Raw genomic sequence first — 20,529 nt, 5'->3', positions numbered from 1 at the left:
TCAGATCCTTTACTGCATTACAAATAAAAGCCCTGCATGAAATTATATTTTTTTATAAGAGCATATAATAAGATCTAATCCCTCCCCCAAATTAATAACAACCAATTAAAATGGACATAAAATGACTCTATGTATTTGCCAAATATATTTTATCAGTTGACCACTGGACAGTTTAATCGATTCACCTCTGCTTTTATATTCTAATTAGCAAATGTACTGTTTATTTTAATTTATCTTGTTTTGTATGGAAAAAAAATCTGAAATTTAGAGTAGAAAAGTAGAATAACTGGAGCTGTCAAATAAGTGTAAAGGGATAAATAATACAGTGGAGGAAATAATTATTTGATCCAGTGCAAAAATGAACAGTCTCTAATTTTTCTGTTAGTTTCATTTTAATCTAGAAAAACCCCCACACTACATAAAAGTTATAAATTGATTTGCAACCCTTTTGGCGAGCACAGTGGTAAGACGTTTCTTGTACTCGGTCGCCAGGTTTGCACGTGTCTCAGAAGCATTTAGGCACTTGTTTTCTTTTAGGTTTTTTGGCTGCTTGAAGCTTCAGCGTCTTCCACAGATTTTCTAAAGGACTGAGGTCTGGAGACTGGCTCGGTCACTCCATGACCTCAATGTGTTTCTCCTTTAATCACTCCGTTGTTGCCTTTTCGGTATGTTTTGGGTTATTGCCATGCTGGAAGGCTCGTTCTCAATCCATCTTCAGTGTTCTGGCAGAGGAAAGGAGGTTCTCTTCCAAAACTTTATGGTACATGGTCCCCTTGATTGGGGCCTCAATGCAGTGAAGTCGTCCTGTACCCTTAGCACAAAAACATGTTGCCCCATCCGTGCTTGACTGTGGGGATGATATTCTTCAGGTCCTCCAAACACGGCGGGTTGAGTTGGTGCCATGTAGCTTGGTTTTGGTTTTGAACCGTAGAACCTTCTCTGAAACATTTAAATGTTCACCGCCAAACTTAAGACAGGCATGTACAAATGCCTGCTTGAGCAGGGGGACCTTTCCGGCGCTGCAAGATTTCAATCTATTACAGCGTAGTGTGTTACCAGTTTTGTCCTTGATGACTGCTCAGCCCCTGTAGTTTTGAGCTGATCCCCCACCTTGCTCATGATGATCCTCACCCCATGAGGTAAGGTCGACTGAATGTCATTTTAAATGTCTTCAATAACTTCTGCATAACTGCACCAACAGCTGTCATCTTCTCACCAAACTTCATCCTGACGGTCTTATAGCTCATTCCAGCATTGTGCAGGTCTACAATCTTGCTCCTGACATCCTTTGACAGCTCTTTGGTTTTCTCATGGTGGTGGAGAGGTCTGAATGGAACAGAATGGAATGAACATCTGTCCACAGACACCAGAAATCACATTAAAGCATAACACTAAAAAACAAACAAAACCTCATAAATAAACTCACCTCTTTACGTCCATGCTGAATACAGCTGCACATTATCATATTTAAAAGTTAAAAATATTTTTAATGTAAACACTTATGTAAAACGCTTACTTCTACTATAGTTTCTAGACGTTTTTTTTCAACAAGTAGATTTGACTTGAATTGTTAAAATATTTTGCTGTAATAATAATTCCCTTAACAATTTAACTAAAGGAATGTTTATTAACCAATCTAAAATTTACTATGATGCTCTTATATTAGTACAAACATTAGCTATAATTATTTTACCATTTTTCTTTGCTAACTGCTTAATAGCTACAGTCAAGTTTTGGTCAGCATCATTTCAGTTAGCTGCTGAAATAATAAAAACAAAAACAAAAAACACAATAACTTGTGCTTACCCTGCAGCAGAAATGCATTTTGATGTTTATACTGCCTGAAAATGGTGGAGAGAGGATAATAACCTCACCTGAAATCCCAAGTGAATTCGACAGGACATAGAGAGATAAATGCAAATATAAATCTGATGAGTCACAAAAATTGCTTCATGATAAACACAGACTGCATAATTTGGAAGGTTTGTTCAGACATCTATATTTGGCTGATGTGACAGCAGTGACTGACATGTGGCAGATGCATGGTCACCAGGAGGGGAGGGGCCCTGTGGGGTCATGACAGGTCAGCGGGTTAGAGGAATGCTGATAGGAATGCCCTGAGCGACAATCAGGGGTGCAACTCATCATGAGGACAACAACAAGAAGGATCAGCAGGTCCCCTGGGAGCCATGACAGTGGACAACAGGCCCAGTGTGTCTGCACACTCACAGTGATTCAGAGGAGAGGAGGGGGAAGCTAGGTTCACAAAAACTCATCTAAAAAAGGAGATACAATGTGTGATACACAATAAACACAGATGATTACGCAGTGGGGAAAAAAAGCTTGTGGAAAGACTTGGTTTTCAGCTTTAATTGATCATAAAATGTGCAAACACAATCTGCTAGAAAACACACACTCACTAGTTTTTCACCTATCTGGAGACATAGATAAACAACTCAGGTTCTGGTGGAAAAGCTGGTGAATATTTCTACCTTGCTTATAGCTGAAAATTAGACCTTTTAAAGTCACTCTTTGGCTTCACAGAACTGCTTCAGCTCAGCTTTATTCTCAGACTCTCTGAGGAGTCTGGATGCTTGTTTTATGCTTAAGCAGGATAGTGTGAAGACAGTCTGCAGGCAATCATGGATGGCCCGTCTACTTGCAGAGAGTGTTTGCTGTCAGAAGGGGGCAGTGTCAAAAGCATGATTCAACTAGTCTGTGGGTCACTCTTGGTTGTGCTGTTGCCGGTCGATCAGCCAACTACAGAGAAGAGTGAAGCTATAACCTACGAAGAACTGAAGTGAAAGGCCGGTCCTTATTCTATATCTCAGTAAATTTCATTTCATTTATTTATTATTAATTTATTCATCGCCTGATGTCAACCAAATAAAACATGGAGACACCTGTAAACCGAGACAGTGAAATCCTGATATTGCAGGAGGCTTTCTAGGCCACTGTCACCTTATGCTTGGACAATGAGGATTATTTAAATAAAAAAATAAAAAACATATGGAGTCCATAAAGCACAAGTGCTGCCTCATTAAGGCAAAATGACAGCAAACAAACAAAGATGTTCTGAAACACATGGACATCTTTCAAAGACTCAATTTTTTAATCAAAGCTGATATCAACAGTTTCATATTAAATGCAAAATAAATGCAAAGTAGAAGAATCTTTAGTGGTGATGTGTGACATTAGTTACAACACCAAAATGTACAATATTGCACAAGTAAAAAAATAATTATAACTAGTAAGTCTATTTACTCAATCACACTGCTAGAATTGTAACCTAAAGTATGGAATAAAGAAGCTGTGTTTGTTACATGATTCAGTATTACCCACAGCAGGGTTGTGACGATGGATATTGTATAAGAGTTGTTTGATAGTAGCAGAATATGACTTTTAATTAAATTTTTCTTAATTGAGCAGGAGTCAAAGAAGGAGACCTTGGGGGAAACTGGCTGTTGTGACATGAAATATCATGTTTTAGATCGGGAAGAATCCCAAGCAGGTGAATGGGGTCAAGAGGTACCAGTGCGATAAAGTTGGAATCACCTTAATGAATTCTGGCATCAGCTTTTTGGACAGGAGCTAGACTCTATTCCAATTTTAGTCTCCCTTGGTGAAAGGTGATGGGCTAGGGCAGCAGTCCCCAACCTTTTTTGTGCCACGGACCGGTCTATGTCCGACAATATTTTCACAGACCGGCTTTTAAGGTGTTGTGGATAAATATAACAAAATAAAACCAATACCGGTTACCCCCCCCCCCCCCCCCCCCCAAAAAAAAAAAACAAAAAAACAAAACGATTTATTCATAACACACAGGGTGCTGGATGTGACAGCTTCTTCTTTGGTTGAACTTTACTTGGGGTTAACAAAGCAGCTTTTGTCATGGTGGGGAACCAGTGGACCAGCCTATCCTCTTGAGAATAGTAAGTATATGTGGCAGTTTGTCCAACCCAACTATTGGTGAGGCATCTGCAGTGATGAAGATGCTGTACCAGTCTGTTGTGGCAAAGACAGAGCATTTAGGCAAAATATAGCCACAAGCTGTGGGTAGTAAGTAAAAGAGTGAGTTAATAGACACAAGTGGCAGAAGTTAGCTTTTTCTAAAGGATGCATTTCTGTTTAGACTACTGGGAAAATGAATGGATGGATGACTGGATTTAACCAGGGTTTAATGAGAAGAGCTGGTTTAAAAATTAGCAAATATTTTCCAACCCAAGCTCAGAGAGGTCTGACATAAATCATAAATGACAGAATTACTGAATTGTTTCTTTTAAATGCGCCACTGCACTCCAAACCAGTACGTTCTTATAAACACAACACTTATATTCGTTTAAACCACCACAAGACAAAGCAAAACATCATCGTTTCTATATTTTTTAAAAAAGGGAAACAAATGAAAAACACTAACTGTCAGATCGTCTTCTGTAGTTTAATCATCAGATGAAGCAGAGCTAGTTGCTCATTGGTGCTATAACATAAAAGAGAAAGAGATATAAGCAGTTGTATTTAGGTAGGTGTAAGTTTAGCATGTTTCTTAAACAGTCAAGGTCAAGAGTAGGGCTGCAATGATTCATCGCAGAACTCGAGTAACCTGATTACAACATCCTCTGGGCAAATTCTTTTCTTTGATGCTTTGTTTAATCCATTTAAGCCGAGCGAAGTTTGCGACTAAAAATAGACTTGCAATAAAAAGGTATTTATTGGTGCGCGTCAATTAAAAGTATTTGAACATGCCCATGCCGCTCCCACTTTTCTCCACAAAGAGCCTTGTAGAGGCTAAGTCTACTCTGAAGCCACTGAGGTGTTCGATGGGTGGGGTTGACGCGATGCTACTGTTATGAGCAAAACTTGTGGTAATGAGAAAGTCCAATAACTCCTGCTCATCATCGGTTCCATTTGTTGTTCCACCGTTCATCTTAGTATCCAACATGTTTGCTCCTTCTGACAAACACCATCTGACGGTAATTAAATGTGCCTTAATAACCTTAAATACAATTATTTACAAACTAAAACTGACACACATAAAGTACATAAGGTAATAACCACAAACCTGATAACATAACAGCAGCAGTGAAGATGATGGTCTCATAGTTTAGTCTGTCTCCACACACAGAGCGACAAACAAAGAAGCGGAGCGAATGAAAGTGTGTTTCGAAAAGCAGTCTAAAACAGCGGCTCTTATTACTGTAATCACCTTTAAAGGCCAGTAAAACTTTGAGCCACTGACCCAGTGCTATTAGGCTGGACACTGAATTATTACTAACATTAATTATTAACATCTACGTCATCAGAACATCTGTTTTCTGCAGCAGGAAACAAAGTCCAGGGCAAACCTCAGAGAATGCTGATCTGCTCACTTTTCTTCATTGCAGCTGGCGCATGCTCCTTTAAAGCTTACACACTGAAAAAAAGGCCATGTTGGATTTACTTAATTCAATAGTGGACATTGACTGCACACAATTGCTTTGCTTTGGCAGAAACTTTAACAACGCAACGTATTCATATTCAATAAACCTGTGCATTTTGTGTTGATTAAACGTGATTGAAACATGTTTAGACGAAGTAAGCTGAGCTCTTGGAATCCTTCACAATTTTGTCACTTTATTCCAACACTATTCAATAACTTTTACCCCAGTACTACTTGGTCACTTAAATACTACGTTGTCACATAATGTCTGATTTACATAAAAAATGAATGGATTTATAACAACTTCGATCCTCTTATCTTTATCTGGGTTGCAGGGGCGGGGGCATAACCCAGAAGTGATAGGGTAAGAGGCAGGGTACACCCTGGACAGCTTGCCAGTCTATCACATAGAGACAAACAACCATTTGCACTCAAATTCACACTTATGGGTAATTTAGAATCACCAATGAACTTAACTCTAATAACTGCATGACTTTTAACTGTGGGAGGAAACAAGAATACTGTAAACTAGCCAGATTGTGGATTTGAACCCTGCACCTTCTTGCTGTGAGTTAACGGGACAGTTTTTGCGTGGTTGGGTTCTGTGCTTTGGCTTTGACCTGTTGAAGGAGAAAAATGGCTTAAACTCAAGCAGCACCCACAGGGCAGGGCATAGTGTTGTTAAATGAAGTGTATCCTGTAGAAATCTCCCACTTTAATAACACCACAATCATATTTGCTTTGAAAGTTACACTGAGAAATCCTCCAGCATCTTCAATTGTGTCACACAAATGTTGTTCTAGACACAAAAAGCTCAAACCTGTGCCCAACATTATCTTTACTTTTATTGGTATCAGATGATGTAATCAGTCTGTTGACCTCAGCCAAAATTAATATGAAGCCACGTGAAGTATTCCTCATAGGAAGCTCTTTTGTCGACTGTTAGATAATGCTGGGATAACGATGGTGATTAAAAAAAACAAACGGGTCCATAAAGCATGGGTGCTGCTGGTATTAAAACCAAATGAGAGCAAAGAAGCACAAAGATGTTCTGAAACGCATGCACATTTTCGAAAGTTTCCACTTTTTAATCAAAGCTGATATATACAAAACAAATGCAAAATTGAAGGACCTTCACTGGTGGTGTCTAATTTACATACAAAATATGGAACTGGTACTCTTTAACAGCAAGATGTAAAGCATTGCACAAAATAAAAAAGTAATGATAAAATACTAACGTAAATCACTTTATTCCGCTGGTGCAATAATAACCTAATCAATACAGTACACAAGTTGTGCTTGTTGCATGTTTCAGTACTCCCCACAGTGGGTTTATGATGAGACATCAGTTGGAAATCAGTTGTTGGAAAATGGAAAATATATTTACTTATTTTTTACTTGATTTCTTTGATTTAATCAGGGGTTGTCAAAGTGACGAAGGTTGGTTGGAACATTTCCAACACTCCCAACCCAAGCTCAGAGAGGTCTGACATGAATCATAAATGACAGACTTTAATGTGTCTCAAACACAGGCATTCTCATGACATATAACTGACCCACGTGTTCAATCATGAAACATTTGGAAACAATGTCCTGGCATGTTATTGCACACAGTTCATTTGAGTTCCTCACTTTTACAAGGAATTTGGCGATGTTTGTGTTGATCTGTGTGTCGTGGATAGTTGGCTGTCTGGTTAGTCGCTGCAGCTGCTTGCAGAAAAAGACCAGTTCTCTGCAGGAGCAGTCGGGCCTTCCTTCACAGCTGCAGGGTTTCGGTACAACGACCAAGGACTCCACCACGGCAAAGCAACTGCTCGTCTCTATTACTGAATTGTTTCTTTTTAATGTACCACTACACTCCAAACTAGTAACCAGCATGTTCTTATAAACACAACGCTTATATTCGGTTACACTGTCACGATGTGGCTGGCACCACGAAAGTGTTTCATTCTTCTGCAATGCTGCAATTTCTCTTGCTGTCAAAACTCTCTGAGAGTCACTTCCCAGAGTCACTAACTCTTCTCCAATGTAATTTAATGACTTTGTAAAACGATCATAACTTGTCATGGAACAGAAGAAGTCTTTGATTTCTGTGCTGGTGTCCTGAAGGGTAGCACTTCCTTGTCTTATTATTTTCTCATATGAAAAGAAATTCTTGAAAATCTGTAATGAAATTGACTGTGTACCAGAGTACATCTGCAACAGTCTGCTGTTCATGTCTTGAAAAACAAACACTGAATTGGCCCACAAAAGCCCCCAGTTCCGGACACCTTCTGTAAGATGCGTCAACAAATGGCAGTCGTACGAACAATGCTCGAGTCCATAGAGAGACGGTATCTGTGCTACAAACTGAACCAGACACAACTCTGCACAGTTGAGCTCATCCTGAGTGGCAAAGTGGGAGAGGAGGACGTGAAGGGCAGAAGGAAGAAGCATCCAGTGCTTATAGTACACTGCTGGTAAAACATTCCTCAGTATTACAGGAGAATAGAGGAGAGCAAATGCTCTCCACTCACAAGCTTTCCAATGCATCCTCTCACTGAGGCTCCTGGGACTTCGGCTGATTTCATTTGGTGGCTGGATCTCACACAAGGCTCTGTCCAGGTCGTTTAAATGCTCATCTGTCAAATGGAAGTCCTTGCTGGCATAAAGCGGGTCGAACCACAGATTGACGAACTGACGGACAACGCCCAGACAAAAACAGTGCATGTAATCTGGAACAAAGCCTTTGATAATGTCAAATGACGGCAAAAGAAACAGGAGACTTGGACCTTTAACCCCCATTTGACTCTGGTCATAACTATTTCCCATCACTAACTCAGCAAGTTGCACCGTTTCAGGCATGTGTCTCAGATCACAGCCGTCCATCTGTATCGGGTAAACTCTGGTAAAACCCCTGCCCTTTATAACCATCTCACCTTTGTGGTAGCAAAAACCACAACCAAATTCTTTGTTAAACGGCTCAAAGTTCTGCACCATTGCTCTTGCTATCGCATCACATGTGCATATTTTAACTGTTACTGTGGTGTGATGCTCCGAGCCGATCTCATCTTTCCAACAGAACCCTGCAGCAGACAGTTTCTGAAGCTCGTTAATGAACGGAGTCAAAAAACTCTGAACTTGTGGTTTTCCTTTGCCAAACCATAAAGTGTGCAACAGAACGTTTTTGCATCGTTCCACATACGGTAGTTCATTGATGGTACACAGGATGGGCCAGATGGAGTATTTTGAGGAGCTGAAGACGGGCGAGCCACCGCAGTTGAAGGTGAGTGTAATACTGCCATCTTGTCTTTCACTCTTGTATTCGTTTCCAGTGTGGACATCAGAGAAGGAATCATCCCTCGTGAAATGCTTCCCAAGCTTTGAGTGGACACGTGCAAGGAGGTTTCTTAGCTGAATTTCTAGCGGCATTACAAGGAAGTAGTAAGCCTTCAAGATCAGATATTTTCTGTTCAAGCTCTGCTGGCACACACTACACTCATTACCGGGATCCACACCAAGGTAGTTTGTACACCTGGGGCAATAAAAGTGAATCTCAGTCTTTCCATTGTAATCAGTCGAATGTTTTTTTAAAAAGCGAAGCGACTTTGGAACACATCCGGGTACCACCAAGTTTAGGAGGTGCAGGAGATCTCTGGCTGCTGCTTTTGACAAGCCGTGCTTCACAATGAACGCCAGGAGGAGCAGGAGGAGGGCTCCCATTGTGACTGAGGAACCAGCATATATCTTCTTCTCTTCACAGAAAAACTGCTCCTAGTAACACATGACAGGCCAGAAATATGCTTTAAAAGCTAAACATAGTAGAAACAAACCAAAATTTAAATAAACAAAACAAATGAAAAATACTAACTGTCGGATCTTCTTCTGTAGTTTCATCATCAGATGAAGCACAGCTCGTCGGTTCTTGGTGCTATAACATAAAAGAGAACGAGATACAAAATGTGTAATGAGGCAGATGATGTTTCTTAAACAGAGTAGACGAGGTGAAGGCTAGTAGAAATCTAGAGGATATAGGTGCCTGGAACCTTCTTATAGCCCCTGCACAATTATGAGTGGGGAATTTTATTGTAGAGACTATCTTACTATAATATAAAGCACCTGTAGGTGACTGTGGCCGTGATTTGGCACTATGTAAAAAAATTGAAATGAATTGAAATAAATTGGCTATTGTGAGCAACACATTTTGCAAGCTGTAATTCTGCCTCTTTCTACTAGGCAACAGGACATTTAAACGTGACGATCTATTGATGTTATTTAAGTGGCAGCCTCCAGTCTATGAAAGAAGAAGAAGAAAAAAACAGACTCAGTCTCCTCAGACTCCCGTGTTAAAACTTCCTGTATGCATATACGTTACCATTTCATGGTCTGGATCTACCTCTTTGGTTTCTGCTTTCCCAGCTGACAGATGACTGGCCTACGATTAAAAAAAAGATGGATGATGACCATCTCAATGGCATAATTTTAATATCCTTAAAATACTTTTCACTCAAGGCCGCTTCACATACCGTAGGATCTTCATCTTCGTCAGAATCAGATGAGTAAGAATCTGTGTCCCCGTCATTGTAGACTGTGTTATCTCTCGCAATATGCTGTCATGGATTGTAGCAAGAAAACAGAATGAGGAACCTTTTTCATTTTAGAAGTATAAAAACTTCTAAACATATCAATAAACTACATATGCCGGATCCATGATTTAATCCCAATAATAATCCCATGTGATGTTTGACACCCCTACTTTACCATTACATGCTGTGAATCTCCTCTTCTGTCATCTGTAGGCCCAGCAGACACATGAGTGGCCTGAGATAAAGAAAATTATGATTTCTAAGCATGATATGATCACATTCAACGTTTATATATAATCACCATAGGATGTTTTGTAACTTCAGTATTAGATACTATTGTCTCCAAGTACTCCAACTAACTAATGGCCTCAATAAGAAATTTCAATCACCACCTTTTTGACAACAGCTGTACTACAGTTAGGTCCATAAATACTTGGATAAAGATAACTTTTTTTTTTCTAATTTTGGCTCTGTATATCACCACAATGAATTTTAAATGAAACAACTGAGATGCAGTTGAAGTGCAGACTTTCAGCTTTAATTCAATGGGTTGAACAAAAAGATTGCAAAAAAAAAAATGTGAGGAACTAAAGCATTTTTTAACACAATCCCTTCATTTCCGGGGTTCGAAAGTAATTGTAATTAATTAACCTAAAATATAATGTTACGTTTTTTTCCCCTTTTTAATCCTCTGCCAGGCCTTTACTCAGGGGTGGGCAATTCCAGGCCCCGAGGGCCGGTGTCGCTGCAGGTTTTAGATGTGTCCTTGAACCAACACAGGTGATTTAAATGGCTAAATTAGCTCCTCAACATGTCCTGAAGTTCTCCAGAGGCCTGGTAACAAACTAATCATGTGGTTCAGGTGTGTTGACCCAAGGTGAGATCTAAAACCTGCAGGACACCGGCCCTCGGGGCCTGGAATTGCCCACCCCTGTCTTTACTGCAGTGGCTTTCAGTTGCTGTTTGTTTTTGGCTTTTCTGTCTGAAGTTTAGTTAGGGTTAGGTTAAGATCAGGTGACTGACTTGGCCATTCAAGAATATTCGACTTCTTTGCTTTAAAAAAAATCCCTTTGGCTGCATGTTTTAGGTCGTTTTCCATCTGTATCATGAAACAGCGCCCAATCAATGTGATTGCATCTAGCTGGATTTGAGCAGACAGTATGTCTCTGAACATCTCCAAATTAATTTGGTTGCTTCTGTCCTGTGTCACATCATCAATAAACACTAGTGTCCCTGTGCCACTGGCAGCCATGCATGCCCAAGCCATCACACTTACTCCGCCGTGCTTTACAGATGATGTGGTGTGCTTTGGATCATGAGCCGTTCCACACCTTCTCCATACTTTTTTCTTGCCATCATTCTGGTAGATGTTGATCTTGGTTTCATGTGCCCAAAAAATATTTTCCCAGAACTGTGCTGCCTTTTTTTGATGTTTTTTTTTTGTTTAGCAAATTCCAGTCTAGCCTTTCTATTCTTGAGGCTTATGAGTGGCGCCTTTATTTACTTTCATGCAGTCTTGTCTTTATGGTAGACGTTGATATGGATACGCCTACCTCCTGGAGAGTGTTGTTCACTTGGTTGGCTGTTGTGAAGGAGTTTCTCGTCACCACGGAAATGATTCTGTGATCATCCACCACTGTTGTCTTCTGTAGCCGTATAGGGTTTTTTTTGCGTTGCCGAGTTCATCAGTGCTTTCTTTCTTTCTTAAGATGTATGGCACTGTAGATTTTGCCACTCCAACTATTTTAGCCATTGCTCGAATGGGTTGTTTCTGTTTTTGCAGCTTACAGATGGCTTGTTTCAACTGCATGGAGAGCTCCTTTGACCGCATGTTGTCTGCTCACAGAAAAATCTTCCAAATGCAAGCATCACACCACAAATAAACTCCAGGTCTTTCATCTGCTTAATTGACATTAATGACATAATGAAAGAATTGCCCACACCTGCATATGAAATAGCCTTTGAGTCAATTGTCAAATTACTTTTGGTTCTTTTAAAAAGAGGTGGGACATATTAGGAGCTGAAACTCCTAAACCCTTCATCCTATTTAAATGTGGATACCCTCAAATGAAACCTGAGAGTCTTCACATTATGTCCATGTTCATTATATAACTATAGATGGAATATGTTTCAGTAAACGGGTAAAAAAAACCCAAACAAACTTGTGTCAGTGTCCAAATATACATGGACCTAACTGTGTATTTCACATGTATCTAGAGTGGCCAGGGAGGATAAATAAGCTTCTTCAAAAACTTCCATGACTGCTCCCATAAAAAGATGAAAAATGCACTTGATTTAAATCTGCTTGCTTATTTTATTTTCTCCCTAGAAGTGCGACACTGGACAAAGAAACTTGTTTGGATTGTGCACAAAATTTAAATCAGGTAAGTTTACTCCCTTTTTGCACATTTTGACTCTATCCTTGCGGCCAATGTTATAGCCTCTCTGGATTTTAAGTAATTTTGGATTCTTCTCTTTCTAAACCTTAAAAATTCTCAAAACAATAATTTACCGTTTGATGGTCTGAATCTGTTCTATCATCTGCTGGCCCAGCAGACCCATGATGAGCCTAGAAGACAGGACTTTGTTATAAACATCTTCATATGATCATTTTAATATTGTGAAAGAAAAAGCATTTCATTTACTGTAAGGCTCACATATACGGGTGCTACTTCAGTATCAGATGAGCGGAAATATATAATCTCGACATTACTGAATGTGACGTTACAGTCTTTCTGATCATTAACTGTAAAATAACATTTAATTTTTTTTTCTAAGGTTTAATAATCCTTATTATATAGTATTAGTATTAAGGTATTTTACCTTTTTATGATTTGAATCTCCTCTTCTGTTACCTTTTGGCTCAGTAGAGCCATGACCAGCCTGAGAGACACAAAAAGATAAATCAAGGAATCTACACATTATATTTGGTCATTTAAAGATGTGAAACATCAATTTGTAGCTGCCAGTGATTTTTAACAGGAGTATTATCATTGTTGTGGTTGACAAGCCTCATGCATCACTATTTGTGATTATGAATCTTTTCCTGTCCTCTATGTGGTCTGTCTTGTCCTCAGTGTTTTACTTTCAGTTATGCCTGTGCGTTTGTCTCTCTGCTTGTTCTATGTCCTAATTGTCTAGCTGGTGTTGTCATGTCTACGTCTCTCCATGTTTCGGGTTTTATTTAGAAAAATCTGGTGTTTCCATGTTTAATGTGTATAGTTTTACGTTCCCTGTGGTGTCATTACGTTTATTCAGCCAGTTGTTTCCCCATGTGTTTCCACTTCCCCTGATCACCTCCTGTGTGTATTTAGTCTGTGTTTTCATTTAGTTTTTGTCAGGTTGTCTGTTTTCCTTCTCCCCGTCACTTCAGGTTTCCAATGTCTTTATGATTCTGTTCAGGGCATGTTCATGTTTCTAGTTCATGTTTGTGTTTCATAGCTTCTCTCATGCTCCTGCTCAAAATCATGTTCATAGTTGTTACAGCCGTGAATCGCTACCCTTTCCGTGAATCGCTACCTTATCATGGTGGAGGGGTTTGTGTGTCCCAGGGATCCCAGACGCTATGTTGTCCGGGGGCTTTTGCCCACTGGTAGCGTCTCCCATGACAAATTGGTCCTGGGTGAGGGACCAGACAAAGAGCGATTCAGAAGACCCTTATGAGGAAAACATCGAGGGAACAGTTTACCCTGCCCGGGATAGGGTTACCGGGGCCTCGCCCTGGAGCCAGGCCCAGGGAGGCTGCCCAAGGGCGAGCGTCTGGTGGCCGGGCCTTAGTCCATGGGGCCCGGCCGAGCACAGCCCAAAAAGGGGACATGGACCCATCCTCCCGCAGGCCCACCACCCGCAGGAGGCGCCGTAGGGGTCGGGTGCATTATGTGCCGGGCGGCGGCCAGGAGCGGAGGCCCTGGTGGACTGATCCCCGGCTACCAAGACTGGCAAATGGGACATGGAATGTCACCTCTCTAGTGGGGAAGGAGCCTGAGTTAGTGTGTGAGGTTGAGAGGTACCGGCTAGATATAGTTGGGTTCACCTCTACGCATGGCTTGGGCTCTGGAACCAGTCTCCTGGAGAGGGGCTGGACTCTGTCTCAGTCTGGAGTTGCCCCTGGTGAGAGGCGGCGGGCTGGGGTGGGTATTCTAATATCCCCTCGGCTTGCTGCCTGTACGTTGAGGTTCTTCCCGGTGGATGAGAGGGTTTGTTCCCTGTGCCTTAGGGTCGGGGAACGGGTCCTGACTGTCATCTGCGCTTATGCGCCGAGTGGCAGTTCAGAGTCCCCAGCCTTCTTAGAGTCCTTGGGTGGGGTGCTGGAAGGTACTCCACCTGGAGACTCTGTTGTCCTACTGGGAGACTTCAATGCTCACATGGGTAACGACAGCGAGACCTGGAGGGGCATGATTGGGAGGAACGGCCTCCCTGATCTGAACCCGAGCGGTGTTTTGTTATTGGACATTCCCTGTGCAAATCACAGTTTGGCCATAACGAACTCCTTGTTGGAACACAAGAGTGTCCATAAGTGCACGTGGCACCAGGATGCTCTAGGCCGCAGGTTGATGATCGATTTTGTAATCGTATCACCAGACCTGCGACCATATGTTCTGGACACTCGGGTAAAGAGAGGGACTGAGCTGTCAACTGATCACCACCTGGTGGTGAGTTGGATCAGGTGGCAGGGGAGGACGCTGGACAGACCCGGACAACCTAAACGCGTAGTGAGGGTGTGCTGGGAACGCTTAGCAGAGGCCCCAGTCCGTGAGATCTTCAACGCACACCTCCAGCAGAGCTTCAACAGCATTCCGAGGGAGACTGGGGACATTGAGTCCGAATGGACCATGTTCAGCATCTCCTGTCGTGGTGGTAACCCCTGAACCAAATGGTGGACACAAGAGGTGAAGGGAGCCACCAGGCTGAAGGAGGAGTCCTATCGGGCTTGGTTAGCCTGTGGGACTTCGGAGGCAGCTGACAGGTCCCGACAGGCCAAGTGGAATGCGGCTCGGGCAGTGGCTGAAGCAAAAACTCGGGTGTGGGAGGAGTTCGGAGAGGCCATGGAAAAAGACTTTCGGACTGCCTCGAAGAGATTCTGGCAAACTGTCAGGCGTCTCAGGAGGGGAAAGCGATGCTCTACCTGCACTGTGTATAGTGCTGGTGGAGCGCTGCTGACTTCGACTGAGAAAATTGTCAGGTGGTGGAAGGAATACTTCGAGGACCTCCTTAATCCCACTGACAATTCTTCCGAGGAGGAAGCAGAGTCTGGGGATGAGGGGGATGACCCGCCAATTTCCGAGGGTGAGGTCACTGAGGCAGTTAAACAACTCTTTGGTGGAAGAGCCCCTGCTGTGGATGAGGTCCGCCCCGAGTTCCTGAAGGCTCTGGACATTGTAGGGCTGTCCTGGCTGATACGCCTCTACAATGTTGCGTGGAGATCAGGGGCAGTACCCCTGGACTGGCAGACTGGGGTGGTGGTCCCCATCTTTAAGAAGGGGGACCGGAGGGTGTGTTCCAACTACAGGGGGATCACACTCCTCAGCCTCCCTGGGAAAGTCTATGCCAGGGTGCTGGAAAGGAGAGTTTGTCCGCTAGTCGAGCCTCAGATACAGGAGGAACAATGCAGTTTTCGTCCTGGTCGTGGAACACTGGACCAGCTCTTTATCCTCTCAAGGATACTTGAGGGTGCATGGGAGTTTGCCCAACCAGTCTACATGTGTTTTGTGAACTTGGAGAAGGCATTCGACCGTGTCCCTCGGGGTGTCCTGTGGGAGGTGCTGCGGGAGTATGGGGTGTCTGGCCCATTGCTACGGGCCATTTGATCCCTATACAACCGTTGCAAGAGCTTGGTTCGCATTGCCGGCAATAAGTCGGACTCGTTCCCGGTGGGTGATGGGCTCCACCAGGGCTGCCCTTTGTCACGATTCTGTTCATAATTTTTATGGACAGGATTTCTAGGCGCAGCCAAGTGGCGGAGGGCTTTCACTTCGGTGGCCTCAGAATCTCATTTCTGCTTTTCGCGGATGATGTGGTTCTGTTGGCTTCATCGGGTGATGGCCTCCAGCTCGCACTGGAACGGTTCGCAGCTGAGTGTGAAGCAGCGGGAATGAGGATCAGCACCTCCAAATCTGAAGCCACAGTTCTCAGCCGGAAAAGGGTGGAGTGCCCACTCCGGGTCGGGGATGAGTTCCTGCCCCAAGTGGAGGAGTTCAAATATCTCGGGGTCTTGTTCACGAGTGATGGGAGAAGGGAGCCGGAGATCAACAGACGGATTGGTGCTGCTGTCGCAGTGATGAGGACGCTGCACCGGTCCGTTGTGGTGAAGAGAGAGCTGAGTGTAAAAGCGAAGCTCTCAATTTACAGGTCGATCTACGTCCCTACCCTCACCTATGGCCACGAGCTGTGGGTAGTGACCGAAAGAACGAGATCGCGGATACAAGCGGCGGAAATGAGCTTCCTCCAAAGGGTGGCTGGCCTCTCCCTTAGAGACAGGGTGAGAAGTTCAGCCATCCGGGATGGGCTCAGAGTAGAACCGCTGCTCCTCCACATCGAAAGGAGCCAACTGAGGTGGTTTGGGCATCTGACAAGGATGCCTCCTGGGCGCCTCCTGGGTGAGGTGTTCCGGGCATGTCCCACCGGGAGGAGGCCCCGGGGCAGACCCAGAACACGCTGGAGAGATTATATCTCTCGGCTGGCCTGGGAACGCCTTGGTGTTCCCCCGGCTAAGCTAGAGGAGGTGGCTGGGGAGAGGGAGGTCTGGGCTTCTCTGCTTAGGCTGCTGCCCCTGCGACCCGGCCCCGGATAAAGCGGAAGAAGATAGATAGATGGATGGATGGAGTTGTTATAGCCAATGCTAGTTTTTTCAGTTTAGGTTTTAGTTTCGTTTTTGCCACTTTTGGTGTTGCTTTGTTTGTGCATTCATGTCATCAGCTGTAATAAAGGCTCGCCTTTTGTTTAACCAGTAAGTAGTTTTCTTTCGTGTTCTGCTTTTGGGTCCGTTCCTTTAACCCCCCCGGTGTTCCCCACCGTGACAACTGCTGTTACCAAAAAATCTATGGCGGGATAATAATGGCCAACCAAAATATAAGTCAGGCTCTAAAAACGTTAGATAAAGCACATTCCTTTAGTGTTAAAAGTGGGGCTGCACCTATTGATTCCTTAGTAACTGAGGATTTTATCAATTATTCCATCAATTAAATGACTTATCGGATAAGAAATACTTTTGTCTCGGCAATAGTGAATATTCAAACGAATAAAAAAATAATAATTTTTTAAAACGAACTGCTCATTAGTTTCCATTTTACAAGTTACAATGTTTTAACAGCTTAACTCACTTTAACTAACAGTTTTTGAAGGAAACATTTTATGAAACGTTAACAAAATAATTAATCACAATACAATACAATAAAGCATCAATACAACCCAAACAAGGCCATGAAATGAAATAGTCTTTAGTCTCGGTCTTCCTGGAAGACTTTCTTATATTAATAAAGAGCTCTGACAGTATTGTCTCCTGGATGAGGCAGATTTGGTGTGTCTTAACGTGTTTGTGTGTGTGTTTGAGCATTTAACGCAGCATATCAGCATTTTAATTTCTGTAATATAATTTATATTTATATTAACCTACATTAGGAATCACTCTGGCAGAAAGTGGGACTAATTTAACCATCATGTCATCAGTTAAGAGTGTACATATGCTTTTATTTTGACCTCTGTGGATTTGCCGTAGATTTTGTCACTGTTTAAAACAAACAGCGCTGGGTGGGAAGTTCTGAAAGGTTCTCTTTTCTTCACGTTGGAGCTCGTTTTCTAGTAAAGGTTTTAACGGCGCTTACAGGAACAGCGCTCCACCTGAGCTAACGGCTCCATCTCTCTGCTCTCCGCCGGGTGTGCAGATCCCATAAAAAAAACTATGACAGCATCATCTTCACTGCTGCCGGTGTGTTACCAGTCTTTTTTCGTTGAAAACATGGGGACTGCCTGCATTAATGTTGTAAAGCTTTTTATTCACACGTATGCTCCTGTGGGTCTGATTTTAGTTGCAAACGTGGGAGAAACCCTCGCCTTTACAAGTTGAGATCTACGCATGAAGCATAAATGAAGCAACGAAGCAAAAAATTAAAAAAATGAATAAAATATTAAATAATTAAATAAATAAGATGCGTCGAAGATGTTTTATGTATTATTTTTGTGATCCAGTTATTTTAATCAACTCGATGACTCGCTGCAGCCCCGCAGAGGTGCCTTTATGCACGCATGGCTGCACGATTTACTCTTTGCAGACTGATTATTAAGGTTACCTCGTTGATGATCTTTGTCTTTGCAGACGTCTTTGTAGGGCGTCCACTTCTCGGCAGAGTAGCCACAGTATTGAATCGCTTCCATTTATGCACAATCTCCCTAACTGTGGAGAGATGAATACCCAAAGTGCGTGCTATTATTTTATAACCTTTTCCAGTTTTGTGCAAATCAACAATTTTGGCTCGTAAATCTTCTGAGAGCTCCTTTTTACGAGGCATGATTCACATGAAGAGGAATATCCATCAATAAAAGCATTTGAATATATTTGTTGAGGGATTCAGCCAACAGGAAGCGCTCCCTCTGCACCGGAAGTGTGGACTTTTTCCTCATAATTAAAAAAACCCAAACAAACCAAAAAACAGGACAAAAAGCAACAACTTTCTTTGGGATTCTGACAACCTAATAATTTGTTAAAACAACACAGTATGAACTGCAAAGGTTATGATAACCACAGATAGGAAACTTGCACTCTTTTAAATTCCAGCCTTTTCTTCGTGACTGCTATAAATTAACCAGAGCAGGTCAGTGATTTAATGTAGTCTCTATTTGAGGTTCACTCTAAGGAATCAAAATATGTCCAAAACAAAAAAAAAGAAAATCATGAAATTTCAATCTTTTTCCAACAAATGAGCTGCAAAGCGAATAGGAAATCTTGTCAAGATTTCTGCAGGGTTGGAAGGATGATGTCTGGTCTTCCAGCAGTCAGTTTCTGGAGAAATTTCGCCTCATAAGTCCCAAGAACATTCCAGAACATTTATTGGTTTGATGCACACTTCTAACTTGTGTTTATTTTGTTGCCACCATATCTTAATATGGTTATGGTTGGGTTCCATATTGAAGGAGAAAAGTGACTTAAACTCAAGCAGCACCCACTGGGCAGAGCATTGTGTTGTTAAATGAAGTGCATCCTGTAAAAATCTCCCACTTTAATAACACCACCATCATCATATTTCCGTAACAATGCTTTTAAAAATGACGTCAAGAAAACTCCAGCATCTTTACCTTTGTCATACAAATGTTGTTCTAAACACAAATACCTCAAACTAAGATTTTCCCCAAACCTGTGTCCATCTTCTTTCCTTTTCTTTTCTTCCCTTTTGTTGGTATTAGATCCACAGTAGACAATGAGATTAATATCTTACTGATAGGAGTGCCCTGAGTGGCTCAGTGAACAACTCATCGTGAGGACAAGAAGAAGAAGCATCAGCAGTTCCCCTGGGAACAATGACAGGAGACAACCCGGAGTGTCTGCAGACTCACAGTGAAAGGAGGAAGGCGAGGCTGGGTTCAGGAAAACACAAAACAGGAATTCCACAGTGTGTGATAGACAAGACACAAACGTAGTACACAGTAAACAGCCTGTGGACTGACTTAACTGGTCATAAATGCGATCTGACATTCATCTTAGTCACAAGATAAACACAATAGGTTAGACAACAGAGACAAAATTATAATTTTTCATGTTTTCAAGTATTGGATACTTCTAGTGTTGGTGGAAGAATTGAATCTTATAGACGGACAAACCTTTTGTCAGGATAATCTTGTTTGTACAGTACTGTGAAAAGGTATTTGACCCCTTCCTGATTTCATAGTTTTTTGCATATTTGTCTTGGATGTTAAAGATAATGAGACAAATTTAAATATTAGGCCAAGATAACCTGAATAGTTCAAAATAGTTTTTCATTTATTAAGGTAAAAAAGCTATCTAAACCTGCCTGGCCCTGTGTGAAACAGTAATTACCTCCCAAAGCTAATAACTGATTTTGAAACTTTTAAGACGTGTTTGTGATAACTGGCAATGAGTCCATCACTTTGTTGTAGAGGAATTCTGGCCCACTTTTCTTTGCACAATTGTTTTAATTCAGCTACAGATTTGCCCGAACAGCTTTGGTACACCTTGATTCTCAAACTCTCTCAGTGAATGGCTCTCTTGAGATCAATCTACAACTTTTTTACATGGGTTGTACTCTGATATTCTGAACTCTCCAAAATGTGTTTTGGGTTCCAGGGAGGTGACTCCTATGATTGTAGAAAGAAGTCACATTCTACATTAGTCCATGGGGAAATAGCCCCAACTCCCAATGGAGCAGTGCAGATCCATCTAATGACAACGATAATGATGGTGATTTTAAAGACTTATGGACTATGGAATCCATAAAGCATGAGTGCGTCTGTCATTAAAGCCAAATGAGAGAAACAAACAAAGATGTTCTGAAACTTAAGGCAATTTTTCAAAGATTCAAGTTTTTAATCAAAGCTGAT

General features: G+C 42.0%; 1 protein-coding gene across 2 annotated transcripts; it reads right to left on the bottom strand.

The window, feature by feature from the left end:
- Nucleotides 1-6,518: 6,518 nt before the first annotated feature.
- Nucleotides 6,519-18,549, bottom strand: LOC134626510 (uncharacterized). Of its 2 annotated transcripts, none has more exons than XM_063472405.1 (8): nucleotides 18,267-18,549; nucleotides 12,805-12,864; nucleotides 12,494-12,550; nucleotides 10,157-10,216; nucleotides 9,922-10,005; nucleotides 9,771-9,830; nucleotides 9,267-9,326; nucleotides 6,519-9,169 (listed from the first exon to the last, which is right to left on the bottom strand). In XM_063472405.1, exons 1-8 carry the CDS (start codon nucleotides 18,483-18,485, stop codon nucleotides 6,929-6,931), a joined length of 2,841 nt encoding a protein of 946 aa, XP_063328475.1. In that variant the 5' UTR covers nucleotides 18,486-18,549; the 3' UTR covers nucleotides 6,519-6,928. The 2 variants fall into 2 exon arrangements, with proteins under 2 accessions (XP_063328475.1, XP_063328477.1); XM_063472407.1 differs by having other exon boundaries at nucleotides 9,792-9,830.
- Between the last annotated feature and the right edge of the window lie 1,980 nt (nucleotides 18,550-20,529).

Source organism: Pelmatolapia mariae, linkage group LG4 (genome assembly GCF_036321145.2).
Source record: "Pelmatolapia mariae isolate MD_Pm_ZW linkage group LG4, Pm_UMD_F_2, whole genome shotgun sequence".
Lineage (NCBI taxonomy): Eukaryota > Metazoa > Chordata > Actinopteri > Cichliformes > Cichlidae > Pelmatolapia > Pelmatolapia mariae.
This window is presented reverse-complemented; position numbering and strand designations above follow the sequence as displayed.

Bases quoted from the DNA above. Each gene is read 5' to 3' on its own strand.
- LOC134626510 (XM_063472405.1), bottom strand. From the start codon at position 18,485: ATGCCTCGTAAAAAGGAGCTCTCAGAAGATTTACGAGCCAAAATTGTT. The intron at 10,217-12,493 runs GTAAATTATTGT...TCTTTATCTCAG, and splicing joins CAGATTCAGACCATCAAACG to GCCACTCATGTGTCTGCTGG. The intron at 9,170-9,266 runs GTTAGTATTTTT...ATGTGTTACTAG, and splicing joins CTACAGAAGAAGATCCGACA to GAGCAGTTTTTCTGTGAAGA.